General features: G+C 40.9%; 1 protein-coding gene across 1 annotated transcript in view; it reads right to left on the reverse strand.

Moving 5' to 3' along the window:
- Positions 1–430: 430 nt before the first annotated feature.
- ELOVL3 (ELOVL fatty acid elongase 3) overlaps positions 431–15,380 on the reverse strand; it is a 30,852-nt gene continuing 15,902 nt past the window's right edge. The window contains exons 3-4 of the mRNA XM_082269147.1: positions 7,543–7,694; positions 431–1,180 (exon numbers count right to left, since the gene is read on the reverse strand). Coding sequence (XP_082125273.1) covers positions 759–1,180; positions 7,543–7,694 — 574 coding nt within the window. The 3' untranslated portion in view covers positions 431–758. The remainder of the gene's footprint in view (positions 1,181–7,542; positions 7,695–15,380) is intronic.

Genomic DNA, 15,380 nt, shown 5'->3' on the forward strand with positions numbered 1-15,380 from the left:
TCTTAACTGTGTATTTCGATGTTTGCCTGGAGTTCGGTTTTAAGCCACGTGATCCTGAAATTAATGGATTGTTTTGCTCCGGATGTTGAAAAAGAATAGATTGGCTATAAAAATGGTAATGCAGTAATGCAGCATTGTAATAACAAATAAATAGCTAATTCTTTTCATATATGTATGTCAACATAAAAAGCAAAAAACATATCTAGTCTTCAGCAAAGTAAATCCAAAAGTCCATAATGCCTTTTAGACTTGCCATTATGTCATTACACTAACTATACACAATTAAGTGCCAAAAGCATTGAAGAATAGATTCCTTGGTTTAAAGTGGGGCATTTGTTTTTGTTTTGCACGTGTCACTTTATTAATTAAAGTACTTCTAATTTGGAACTTAGAATAAGTGGCCAATAAAAACGGCCTTTACATATCTGGATCCTCAATAGTGTGCAGTACTGCACAGGTAACATATGTGTGAATAGTATACCTGCTAATCGTCCTTGGGTCTGGAGCTCCAGAAAATCCCATTTGTAGGACATTTAACTAGGAATTGTCAAAATGTAGTTGTAGGTTGGAAATATAGCAAAATCAGAATACATTTCAGATGAGATTTCCGCAGCATTTCAAAACAAATTTCAATATTGGTGATACAACATTTTTGTATATAGAAATATTAATGCTTTCAAGCATATTTATAAAATATAGTATCTGGTAATAGTTGGAAATGTATAATGGCAAGTTCACAGTCTACACCTAAATATAGGTTATTCTGCCTTACTCTTGGCTGGAGTTTTCATATAAGCGTTATAAAAGAAGCTGCAGAAAAGCACCAAATAACTTGAGTACATCACAGTCGACCAGAATATGTTATCCAATGTGCTTGAACATGTCCCGTCCTGCATCCACTGGTACACCAGAACATTGACAAAGGTGCCCATTAACATTTGCAGGATCTGGGTCATTGTGATGAACATGGCACAGAATCGTGGCACATGGATCCCTGCTGCTCTCAGTGTGTAATAAGAGTACATGAAAGCATGAACGGTGTAATTCATTGTCATGAACCATCCTCCTCCGGCCACGGTTTCCTTATATGCGTACCAGGTGTAGAGCAGTACAGTAATGTGATGATACCAGTGTAGGAAGATCAGCTTTTGTTTGCGAAGAACAATGAACAACGTGTCTCCTGTACAGCAACAACAAAAAGAATTAGTGCAGTTTTATATTATACTTATATTATATTAGTATTATATATTATTATTATAATATTATAGTCTTATATGATATTATATACAGTATATATATATATATATATATATATATATATATATATATATATATTTTTTTTTTTTTTTTTTTTTTTTTTTCAGTGATGCATGTTTTTGTCTAGTGGTGTGAATAGGTTTGGAGAAAGAACAATTTGTTCATTCAGTAGTGTGACAGGAAGTCATGTAAATCTGTGGATGTAGTCACGGACAGGAGATACATTTCCACCTGGTTTAGAAAATTCACCAATTACTATAGGGTGTCGGCTGCAGAGGTAGCCAGGACGGCTTAAAGAAGTTGAAAGGCCTTCAGGAAGTCTATTGATTGCTGCCTCCTGACGCTGTGTGAGCTGGGGAGAGGAGGACAGTCAGATGTGTGCCTCCCGACGCTGTGTGAGCATGGGAGAAGACCTCCTGGAGCGATGTGCGCTGAGGAGGGTAAAAAGTGTGAAGACTACTCAAGGTGAGGTCTTGGACTATTTCTATGTGGAAAGAAATAAATGCACTGTTTGCTATGTGAAGAGACAAGCAAAGGAATGGTTGCTATGTGAAGAGACAAACAAAGGAATGTGTTCTATGTGAAGAGAAAAGGGACATGTTCAATGGACATTAGTTGTGTGAAGAAAAAACATGGACTATGGAGTGTCTGCTGTAGGATCAGCAAAGTCTGCCCAACAGTAGGTTGGAGACAGACTCTGTAGGTAGGTTCCTGTATGTGAGAAGGTAGCCGCCCACAGTGGCAAGGATTTATTTTGTGTTTTATTTTTATTTTGATGTTTTTGAGGCTTGCACTTGTGTGAATAAAACCTTACACTGTTGTTTGCAAACACTTCTCGGCTATCTCCCTGTGTAACTAACCCCCCCAAGGGGTCATCCACACCCGCCACCGAGCTAATCAATCTCACAGTAGTAAACCAAAATCTGTCAGACAGGTCAATATGAAAAGTGTATTCTCTAAGCCCTAGTCAGCATAACCGTCATAAGTTGTTTCCTGTTATTTTCTTTTACTTTACTATGTACACTACTGTACTGTAAAAGGTATAATTGTGATGCTATGATGCTATATAAATTAATGATAATAGCAATTGTTCTTGGTTCATTTGCTAAAGAGTTTTTTTTTGTGTATTTAGAAGTTTGTTTGTTCTGCAATGCTATTTGAATCCTAATACAAAGGTATTACAAGCACAGATATTATCAAGACCAGTTATAGGTGGGGGAGGTGACCACTTTTTGTATTATCGTTCATATTTATATTGGTCAGGCAAAGCACTGACACCTTTGCTGCCATTGTACAATGTGCTGGGTGTTCAGTGTGACCCTGTGCCTTTAAGGAGGGGTGGGCTCCCTCCAGTCACCTGTCCTCCATCTGTCCATTAGAATGCATGTGCTCTCACTGTGGAGACTCTTTAAATTGTAGAGTTAGGGTTTGCAGATATCAGGGTGCCTTGCCGTGGCCTGCAGCTTACGCATGTATTTGCAAATGTGTGCAACTAAACCCCTGTTTTTAACGCATACTGTTAGACAGGTCAATTCGGTTGGTTGCAGGCTGGTTGGTAAGTAGTGACTGGAAACCCCCTTGCTTTTTTGATAACAAGCACAGATATTATACAGCATTTTAGAAGACCAGTATTTGTGATACCAAACACACCAAATAAAAGAGGATACAAAAGAACAAAAGAGGATACAAAAAGGATTACAAAAAGGCAGCTAATGAGTTGACAATCTCATGTCTATTGGCACTTAAGATGTTGAGAGATTGCAGCAAAAACTTTGTTTGATTGTTATTGTTCCCTTAAAGTGTTTGTAAAGTCTTGTTTTAATAAAAAAAAAAAAAAAAAAAATATATATATATATATATATATATATATATATATATATAAAACAAACATGTTATACTTACCTCCTCTGTGCAGTTGGTTTTGCACAGAATGGCCCGAATCCTCCCCTTCTCGGGTCCCTCCTTTGTGCTCCTGGCCCCTCCCTCCTGTTAAATGCCCCCACAGCAAGCATCTTGCTATGGGGGCACCTGAGCCGAGTCACAGCTTCCTGTGTCCATTCAGACGTGGAGCCACGACCTGGCCCTGCCCTCTCTCTCTCCTGAATGGCTAACTGACTTTGATTGACAGCCGCAGGAGTCAACCATGCCAATAAGGAGGGAGAGTCCCGGGCAGCTAAGACACTCCTACAACATTGCTGGATAAAGATAGGCTCAGGTAAGTATTGGGGAGGTTGAGGGGGGCTGCCACACACAGAAGTTTTTTTTATCTTAATTGCATAGAATGCATTAGGATAAAAAGAACCTTCTGCCCTTACTACAATCACTTTAAGCCCCATACACACTAGTAGTTTTTTTTGTTCAACCCAGCAGGGCTGAATAAAAAAAAAACTGACAGCTCAAAAGCAGCCTCTGTACTAACTGTCCGACGTTATTACAGCGATTCCCCCTTCTGTGCTATTGTGTTCTGACAAGGAACCCCCCCCCCCCCCCCACGACCAGAACACTCTGGTCAGCACTCTCAACCATTGGCTGAGAGTGCTGATTGGGAGCCGGTTGCCCATTTTTGGTTGGTTGGTTTTTTGGTCATGCCCCTTCGACAGAAGCTAGCCACATGGCGGGCATCTGTCGGACCGCCTCCAGTATACATGAGCCGAATGTTGGCCAGTTTCTATTGAACTGGCCAAAGCCGCCTGACATTCGGCCCATGTGTATTAGGCTTTAAGATAAACTGAGGCTAAAGGTTTCTACTCGTGCCTATGCCTTCCCTGATCAATAGCGTAAACATGATTGCAACGGTTGCCAGGAGTCCTTCTGGAGAGAGCATTGGCAGATTATTCTCTTGCCTACACTGGCCACCAAAGTAACAGGCCACTGCAATTTTCACGTAATATTTCATACATTTTTTGATTATCACTATTGTGTTTTATAGAGAGAGGGAGGGGGCTTCAGTATATACCATTCTTTTTTCTTGGATTTAGAACTCTCTACAACCTACTTATTGTAAAGATGTGCCATGAACCCAAAGAACTGAACAATTTTTCAAGGGTTAGTCAGTGGTAAAAGGTTAAGAAAGTAAAACTTCAAATGACATAAATGATTTATTTCAGATATAGTTGGTTTTGGATAGTTAACAAAAGGGCCTCGCCATCTTGTTCTCTATTCATTATTTGTGCATTAGGTGACTCAAGACTTTTTCATAGGGAGCTGCAACCATCATATTAAGTGACATCTTAATATCCACCCACCCATTTATTTAGCTTAAAAGGAACCTGTCAGCGCAGTCATTTTTATTCACTTATCTATAGTTGTTTTTTTTTTTACTGAATTTATGAATTTTCCCAAAATAGTATACAGTAGCATCTAACTGACTCACAACTTAACCTTTACACAAAAATTGATCAAAAATTTTAACAATTATAGTAATTCTGCCAATGACATAGGTATTTTGTTCAAACAGTGCAGGCTTAATTGGCAAGACTATGTCAGCTACAATACAATTGCTACAGGTCTTTTATGCCGCCATATGTACAGAACCATCTGTACATACAGTGCATGCAGTGAAAACTCAATCCCTTTTCTTATGGCCCAATGCTGGCCGGTTCTGACATGCAAAGCTCCAACACTTCCACATTGCGTCAGCTCTTGCTGCTAAACCCTGCTCCACACGCATTCCTATTCTAAAGAAAGACAGACTTGATGGACTACTCAGTCTTTTTCTGCCGTCACATTTCTATGTTTCTATGGCCTTTTACTATGATAAGTGTCTCAATGCCCAAAAGAAATGTGTGGGAGGAAAGCAATAGGTATGTAAGCTTTTGAAGCTGTTGCAGAGTTTTTTAGATGATAAAGGCTCGGTATGCTGGGATACGTATCAGAGGCGTTTACATGGTTGCAGCACATACAAATACAGCATTTATCTAACACTATCCTATGGATTTTATATTTTTACAAAAGATTTTCACTCACAAAGAATTAGTGTGGTGTGAAGACTGCTTTAACATTCTGTATTAATATGGAACACTGATGTAATTCAGCTTATTGAATGGGATGAAAGTTTGAATATCCATCTACCATATTATGCAAGTTGTAAAAAGAACTTCTTTTTTTCTTAAATTTTGTAACAGGACATCCCTAGTCTATACCAGCCTTTTTTAACCAGGGTGTCCAGGCGCACTGGGGTGCCTTAAGGTTTCTTCAGGGGTGCCTCTGCAAAATGCCTAAAAATTGATCAAAAATGGTATACAAGCTAGCAGGTGGATGAAGCCTGCCTTTAGGTTACACAAGGCCACGTATTTTCATTATGCACAATTATTACTTTATAGACCAGGGATCCTCAAACTATGGCCCTCCAGCTGTTGCGGAACTACACAATCCATGAGACATTGTAAAACTCTGACATTCACAGATATGACATGGGCATGATGGGAATTGTAGTTCCTGAACAACTGGAGGGCAATAGTTTGAAGACCCCTGTTCTAGACACTGGCATTCTAGCAACCAATGATGTCATCATCAGTTGATAAGGAGGATGTCTGTTGCCTCCACAGCATCCTTGTTTGATCCTCCTGTGCCCCTCTTTCTCGCACTGGGGTGACATTATCTGACTGATGGAGAGAAATTGAGGGAGAAGAGAAACATTGGAATACTAGCCAGTAGCAGTGTGCAATAGTGTATTTGCTTTGGAAGAAATATCGCCTCTAACGTTGGGTGTCCTTCTGTACGTGTGGATGTATTTGCATTGTGTAAAGCTATTAGAATCGTTTTTTTTTAATTTTAGAATGGGGTGCCTCAAGACTGTCTATAATTTTAAAGGGTGCCTTGACAGAAAAAAGGTTGGGAAACACTGATCTATACTATTATGTTTTGTTGGCTAAGTGCTGGTTCACACCAGCACGCCTTCAAAGTCCCACGACTTTATTGTAGCTTGCATATGACTTCTTTAACAAAAGTCAAAGCAAGTCCTGATGAAGTCGCCCCAAATTAGGGCAGGAACCGTTTTCTAAGTAGAAGCGATTTGAGTCGCACTGATTAGAACAGTTCCATTGCCGTTAATGAGGCACGACTTGTCACGTGACTTTGGCTCATGACAAGTTGAACCGGTGCTTTAGAGTTAGCTTTAGATCATGAACACACTAGTGACGTACACTTCATTTTTGCACCTTAGTCAGACATAATTGATGATATGATGACAGTGGCTGCAATACATCTCAGAAGTTCCATCCTTACAGCAGATGACAGAATGCAATGCATCCAACATGTCTTGGCTGCACTCAAAGGAACCTTGTGATTGAGCTATGGTGTGTCCACTCCACTGCCACAAATGAAGCCAAACTTGTCTGATACATCTAATGTGCAATGCAAATAGTCTAAAGCTAGCCATAAACAATTAGAATTTTGGCTTGATTTAAAAAGATGCAGTCACTGCTCAGTTATTCAGACAGCCATGGGTGCAGTGTCTGTCTGATTACAATAGCCAACAGTGCAGGGGAACCTACTGATTTTTTCTTGTTTGGCCCATGGGCTAAACCAAAGCAAACAAAGTGAGTATTGACTATCCTTAATAAGTTTTCCTAATGTAAACCTGTTAAGTTGACTTTTGGGGAAAGCCTATTGCTGTGTAATGAAGTTCTTTTGTAATGCACTGTATAAATAACCAAAGAAGTCCAATTAGGCCGAAAGTATAAAAAAGTAATTCAATGCTCGGAGATGGGGTTTACTTAAAAGGAAAATTCTTTTGGTTTTGTTAGACTGCAAAAATTGCAGTTTTGATAGTAGAGATACAGTATGTAATAGCCAGTTTGCCTGCATTCCAGACAAGCTGGATCTTTCTAAGAGGCTACCAATTAAAAAGGGCATGTGTGGGAATACCTAAGAATTCATTGTAATAGAACACGCCCAGGGGCGATAATAGGCTATTTAAAATACCTATAGTTTTTTTTTTGTGTGTGCTAGGTGGCACACATCCATAGTATCATACTTGAATGCCATTTACAAAAGGGGCCAGCTGCTTCATGGTAATACCTTTATATCAGATTTACTCTTTTTTTTTTTTTTTGTCATCTCTGTAACTTGAGATTGTATCATCACCAGCATAAATAACTTCGCTCTAAGGTTGTAGGTTGAAAGAGTTCAAAGTGACGGGGCTCTAGAAGTCATCCTCTTTACCTTAGACATACTTCAGATAATTTCTTTGTGACTGTGTTTATCTTTGAAATGAGAAAAATATGATTTAGAGGTTCACAAGCCGAGATTTTGATACCAGAAAGTAAAGGCATTTTTACTTACCAAGCTCTGGGACCTTGCTCAAGACAAAGGCGTATGCCCAGAACTTGCTAACAGGCCCGTTATAAAATCCACGATCACATATCGATTGCTTGAAGCCACTAGACAGGAGCAAGGTACTCATAAAATAGCCAGTGCGGACTGCTCCGATGATACTGCAAGCCAAAAAGAAATACCAGGAGTCAACATATTAAACTTGCCCAAAGTTAAATATCGTTGGTAAAGATTGTGATCAGCTGTCGCTAGCTCCCAAAGTATTATTAGATCAAATGTAAAGAAAATGAATTTATGAGACACTGATTTATGTACTGTTGTGGAAATAATCCAAAACCTAACCAATGTGATGTATTTAAGCCACAGTTCACACTGACGCTACTTGAGAGATTAAATTCATGCCCCAATAACGGCAATGGATCCAAGCTAATCGCTCCGACTTAGAAAAAGGTTCCTGCACTACTTTGGGGCAACTTCATCACAACTTGCATTGACTTCCGCTAAAGAAGTCGTATGCAAGCCACGATGAAGTCACGCAGGGATGCCGCGGCAGTGAGAACAAGGGCTAAAGGTGAATTCCAGACATTCAGCTACACAGATAAAATACATGTAAGGAAGATATTTTACCTGCCAAAGGATTTGTATCTCTGTCCATCAAGTTCTAAAATTCACACAGTTTTGCCACAACACACAGCCCCATCAGAAGGCCAGAATTTTCTCTGCTACAGTTCTACCTCGTTCACACAGGGTGGCAAAGGGGATGATAAAAATAGGTGGTTGATCTGCATTTTTACTGCCTACCTACAAGCAGATATGGCAGATGCTCAGGACTGATCACTTTGTCATGGCCACAATCCTTCACTTCACGTTGTGGCAATTTAAATTGCCATGTTGCATTTGGAGGGAACTCTGCTTGCTAAACATGTCCATTGAGGTCTATGGGATTATACAACTGCGTGCCAAACACTTGACATGCAGTTGCTGCATGGTATTTCAATATATAATCCCCTTTGCAATTAAAAATGAAAAACAAAAACAGCCATTCAGGAGGAGGCAGTATCATCTCTGTCATACCTACAAACTGCCACTTGGATGCCTCAGGAGGAGGCAGTATCATCTCTGTCATACCTACAAACTGCCACTTGGATGCCTCAGGAAGAGGCAGTATCATCTCTGTCATACCTACAAACTGCCACTTGGATGCCTCAAGAGGAGGCAGTATCATCTCTGTCATACCTACAAACTGCCACTTGGATGCCTCAGGAAGAGGCAGTATCATCTCTGTCATACCTACAAACTGCCACTTGGATGCCTCAAGAGGAGGCAGTATCATCTCTGTCAAACCTACACACTGCCACACTGATGCCTCAGGAGGAGGCAGTATCATCTCTGTCATACCTAAAAACTGCCACACTGATGCCTTAGGAGGAGGCAGCATCATCTCTGTCATACCTACAAACTGCCACACTGATGCCTCAGGGGGAGGCAGTATCATCTCTGTCATACCTACAAACTGCCACTTGGATGCCTTAGGAGGAGGCAGTATAATCTCTGTCATACCTACAAACTGCCACACTGATGCCTCAGGAGGAGGCGGTATCATCTCTGTCATACCTACAAACTGCCAGTTGGTTGCCCCTGAAGAGTGAGTCACTGCTGTTTGCTTTTAAGGCACCCATTTAAAAGTAGCCCTACATACAGTAGGTATAGAAAATAATCCCCCTCCCTCCCTTAATATAAACACATTTTGTTGCATTGCAGCCTATAATGAAGACAGACGCAGATATAACACCAACATGTCAGAAAAAAATAAAGAAATTCAAATCAGAATCACTGAGTTGGAAAAGGGATCACCCCCTTATGTCAGTATTTGGTTGAACCACCTTTTACTTTAATTACAGCCTTTAGTCTGTTGGGATATGTCTCTACTAACTTTGCACACCTAGACTTTCCAATATTTGCCCACTCTTCTTTGCAGAACTGCTCAAGTTTAGTTAGATTTGATGGTAAACTTTTTGTCGACTGCAGTCTTCAAGTCATTCCACAGATTTTCAATGGGTTTTAAGTCTGGGCTCTGACTAGACCATGCAAGGACATTCACCTTTTTTCTCCTTCAACCAATGTGTGGTCATTTTTTCTGTGTGCTTTTGGTTATTGTCATGTTGGAACATAAACCTTCTTCTCATTGACAATTTTCTGGCAGGAAGGGCAGCAGATTTTCCTCAAGAATTTGATGGTATTTTGCCCCATCCATTTTTCTTCTATGCTGACAAGTGTTCCAGTCCCTGCTGCAGAGAAACACCCCCATAATAGGATATTACCCCCTCCATACTTTACTATAGGACTGGTGTTATTTGGATGGTGAACTGTATTGGATTTCCGCCAGACATATTTTTTGGTGTTGAGGCCAAATAATTCAATTTAGTCTCATCTGACCAAAACACCTTTATCCATGTGACCTCAGAATCTTCAAGGTGCGTTTAAGGTGGTCAGATGAAACTAAAATTTAATTATTTGGCCTCAAAACCAAACCATATGTCTGGCGGAAATCCAACACAGCTCACCATCCAAACAACACCATTCCTGCAGTTTCTCTGCAGCAGGGACTGCAGCACTTGTCAGGATAGAATAAAAAGGGATGGGGCAAAATACCATCAAATTCCTAAAGGAAATCTGCTGCCCTCTGCCAGAAAGGTTTACCTTCCAACATGATGATGGCCCAAAGCACACAGCAAAAATGACCACACATTGGTTAAAGAAGAAAAAGGTGAATGCTCTTGCATGGCTTATTTAGAGCCCAGACTTGAACGCCATTGAAAATTTGTGGAATGACTTGAAGACTGCAGTCCACAGGCGGTCACCATCAAATTTAACTGAACTTGAAGAAGAGCAGGCAAATATTACAAAGACTAGATATGCAAAGTTAATAGAGACAAATCCCAACAGATTAAAGGCTGTAATTAAAGCAAAATGTGGTCCAACAAAATGCTGACATAAGGGGGGGGGGGGGGCTGATCCTTTTTCCAGCTCAGTGATTCTGTTTTTTATTTTTCTGACATGTTGGTGTTGTATCCTTCACATGGATGTTATAAATTGCACTAGTAAATACAGCTGGATAAAAGAAAAAAAATGTGTCTGTCTTCATTTCAGGCTGCAAAGCAACAACATGTGAATATTTTAAAGGGGGTGATTCTTTTCTATATCCGCTGTATCTCTTCCCCACCGTACCGTGACTAGACAGTTTACGGAGAAGCAGCAGACTGATGACCTCTTCTTTCTAACAATTTGCTCTCTTCTCTTGTAAGCATCTTCTGTGTTCAGCAGTACAGCTGACTGACTCCTTGGGTTGCTTCTCCATCCCCCAGTCTGAGCTCTGCGTTACAGGGATTGCTTAAGACTTATACCAAGTCACATTCAGGTATTTACACTACTTTCATTAAAAACATACTTAAGGGTGCATTAAGAATACAGAGCTGCATTCATTTAGGTCTTTAAATTGGTACTTTCTTCCCCTTTCACTAGAAATCACATCAGTATGAATGCTCATATAAAACCACCCTTCATTCATTAGTTAAACATTTTCTGCTTTTAATGACAATTACTGTTTTTTCACTCTGTGGTTCAGTGAGGCACTGGTGATGTAACTAGGGCCTCACAGATGCATCCTGGGATGGCTACATCACTAGGGCCTTCCCCATCAGATGATGTCCACTGTCACATGTTTCAGGAGGCAGACCCAGAGTTCCAGAAAATAAAGGGAGATGGATTGAGGAGAAAGGTGAGGAAAATAAAAATAAGGTATATAAAGCATTAAAAGCCTTCAAATATCAATACATATCTGTTTGTAGAGTGCCATTACTAAACATTTCTAAAGGTGCATTTGTTGTATTTTTCATGATAATAGTGAAGAATGAAGCAAACTGGAGACCAAGCTCATAAGCAAATAAGATGACATTAGAAATGAAACACAAGTATAATCTGCAGTTATGGGAACTGACCCAACGATCAAAGTTGGGCTGAACTGATAGGCTGGCCATACAGAGGACATTGATCCCCGGCACAAATGTGCCAAGGATCAGCTTGGCAACCCCGCATTGGAAGCCAAAACTCTAATAGGTCTGCACTATGTGCTCCATGTTATTCAAGAAGCTCCCACATCATTATTTATGTACAGGGCAGCCATCAGAAATTTTGGGGCCCATTACACGGCTTTAGGCCTGGGCCCCTCCGTGCCTGACCACCAACATTCCGCATGGCCCGCCTTCTGGCCGTCCCACCAAATCCGCCCACTGGCCATCCCACCGAGTCCTTCAGTGCACCCACTTCTATTTTAACACTCTTACAACTTAATACATGAAAATGAATCCAATCCAGTAAAGCGACATCCCCATATATTTAGCAAAGAGACATCTCAATCTAGTAAAGAGAAAGCCTCATATATTCAGCAAAGACACATCCCAATCCAGTAAAGAGATGGCCTCATATATTCAGCAAATAGACATCCCAATCCAGCAAAGAGACAACCTCAACTTTTCAGCAAAGAGATAGCGCAATCCAGCAAAGAGACATCCCTCCAGCTGCATTGTCTTACTCTGCAGCCGCCCTGCTTTAGCAATTGCTAGTTACTACAGCAGCAACAACTCGGTCTCGTTGGTTGAGGCCTGGGTGGCCGAGTCCCTCGGAACGCCTGGGCCCCCTACATGTGTATGGGCTGGTCCCCCCCCCCCCCCCATGGCTGCCCTGTTTATGTATAATCTATATACTCGTATACATTTATCTTGATAGGACATAAAATTGGCCTTCTACTAGGATATAGATAACTATCTCTCTCACTGTAAATAACATCTAAAGCACTCAAGGGCAGACTGTTCCATTAAATTATTTAATAGCAACCTTTATCTGAGAAACAGCATGGTAAAACAAAGAGTCGTAGTAGCAGAAATATCTGGGCTTCCATGAACAACAGCAAACAGAACATGTTACATATAAAGAATAGAAGGATCTCAGATAACACGGGAAACTCGTTTTGGTTAAGCAATAGCATGAAAGATGAAACACAATGTGCACATACAAGCTTGTAAATTACACACGCAAGTTTAAGCAAGCAACAACATGAAGCGTGTGTTACAGTAAAAGATACTTAGGAGGTGGAATAATGTGCAGTATATACACAGCGAAATAGGGCTTTTGCCCAAGTGTCCATAACGTTCCTCAAGTTTGTGTAATTTCATAAAGATTTTTTATTTTATTTTTTTATAGAACTCAACACTTAAACTTTGCTCGGGGTTTACAACCTCTTTAACACAGAAAAATTGAGTGCAGTTAAAACCACATGTAGTAGGACCCAACAGCAGACTATTATAAGGCTCATGGTTGTTTATTTTAAAGGCAAGAACAAACTTAAGGCTCCGTTCACATATTGGCATCTTGGATCAAGGGCAGAATTGCCTCTATTTTTCCTGCGATCCCGAATGATTGAAAATCGTGGGATGCCCGTGCAATTCTCGTGACTTGCAATGGCACCCCAAACGTGGCGTGATTTTGCCACGATTGTTGCCCCACGAAATGCGGTAAAATCGTGCAAACAGAATTGCGGAAAGAAGTTCTTTTTTTGGGCGACAGGCGTCCCACAATTCTGATTGTCGTCAGGCGACAATTGCACCACGTTTGGGGTGCCAATGCAAGTCACAGGAATCACACGGGCGCCCCAGGATTTGCAATGATTCTGGATCACGCCGATTCTGCCCAGGAACCGAGACGTCAATATGTGAACAGAGCCTAAATGTATCTACACCCAAGAACAAAAATAGAATATATTGCAGCCTACCAGTTCTTGGATGTGATGGCTACATTCATTATAATTTATTATATAATGATAAACGAGTGGTAAAAAGGCGCTGGTGATCTTGGATGTAACAATATCAGGCCTTCACCTATAAGACTTCCACATGCTCCAAGTATCAGGAGGCTGGCTATAAGCTCTTAACCAGATGGTACTACACCCCGGCCAGACTGCATAAGATGTTCCCTTCATGTTCGAACCTCTGCTGGCGATGTGGGGAGGAGGTGGGATCCCTCCTCCACGTCTTCTGGTCTTGCAACAGACTGCAACCCTTCTGGAAGGAAGTGATGCGTATCTTGCAGAAGTTCACAGATCATACCCTCACTTTGAGCCCTGCTCTCTTCCTTCTCCACCACAATAGCTTTCCACGGTCTTCTTATCGGAAATCAATCTTGCCGCTCCTGCTAACGGCGGCAAAGAGCTGTATCCCTCTTCTCTGGAAACAGGCACAATCTCCCACGGTGTCATTATGGCTGCGTAAAGTGGCACATATCAATGAAATGGAGGACCTTGTTGCGACTGACAGGGGCACTAGGGAGAAATTCCTCAAACGATGGTACTATTGGCAGGAATTCAGCTTCTCCGATGAATATAAAACTTTGATCGCCTAGCTGGCTGTCGGCGGACCGGGGGGCCGCCACCACCCCCCCCCCTTTCTCCTCCTTTCCATTTTTAGCCTCCTCCCTCCCTTCTCTGCTCTATTGCTTCCTTTTCTTTTGAGATTTTATTTTCTTTAGGCATATATAACCTACCTGCCTCTCGGAATTTATAAGTAGGGCGGGCCGCCGGATCGGTCCCTCCCTGCCCCCATAGGCCGGCCATTTGATGGATGTCGGCGGGGATAGGGATTGAGACATTTTCGGAGGGCCTAGCCCTGTTGTCGACTCTTGGTTCTTACCTCTCGTACTTATCTATGTTGGACCAAATGTCCTGAGATGTGTTTTCACTTATTACCTTGTACATTGTCTTCTGTTTGCCTACTGTTTTTGGACATGTACCACTGCTCTTACATATGCTGTATGCCTATTCCTTTTTCAATAAACAGTGAATTTATAAAAAAAAAAAAAAACAATATCAGGCCTATTAATTTGATATAAAATTGTTTGAAAAGTTTTTTTATGTGATCATATAATTTTATTAGCCATTTTTTTTTTTAAGCGACAGTAAACTGGGTAAAAACGACTATTCCTAACTCAAAAAATTACCTTATATTGCTCTCAGCCTTCTCAAAATTTCCAAATTCCTTTTTTTTTCTGCTGTGATCCAACTTCCAGTTAGTGAGTGGCTACGTTCATGTACGTATATATGTAGGAGCATAGCTACCTTCTGTGCTCGCTTCTGAGATGGACTAGGGACTATGGACTATGGGAGTTGTAGTGTGCACAGCACAGTGCACATGAAAGCAGCTAATCTACATTGCTCATTCCACACCAACAGAAGTGAGGAGCAAAATGAGAAGGCCAGGAGCTTATTGAGAACATGACAGAGAGGCAGAAAAACACAATAAGGAACAATTTCATGAAAAATAGATTACAGGACCATTAAGTAGTATTCTTGGAGAAGAAAGATCTCGTTTATTATCACTATGGGGTTTATTTACTAAAGCTAGAGCACTCATAATTAGTCACAATTCTGCAGAGAAACCAATCAGCTTCTAACCTTAGCTTGTTCACTTAAGCTTTGGCAATAAAAACTGGAAGCTGATTGGTTTCTTTGCAGAATTGTGACAAATTTTTCCCTCTCTAGCTTTATTAAGTAAATAAACCCCTATACGTTTTCAATTAGTGATCTTACCAGTAACACACTTCCACTGTTTGGGTGGATATGCTCACTCAGCTATATCTATGGGGGAGCAAGGTAGCCAGCCTTGGACAGCAACATTTTCTCATAGGCGCCCTAGGAATTCCGGGGACCTTCCAGGGAATATTCCTGACCGACACCTCTGGCTGCAAATTGCTCCCTCATCCATCAGCGGTAAAATATACTTACCTTGTTTGAATGAACT

This window comes from Pelophylax lessonae (assembly GCF_965119305.1).
Source record: "Pelophylax lessonae genome assembly, chromosome: 9".
Lineage (NCBI taxonomy): Eukaryota > Metazoa > Chordata > Amphibia > Anura > Ranidae > Pelophylax > Pelophylax lessonae.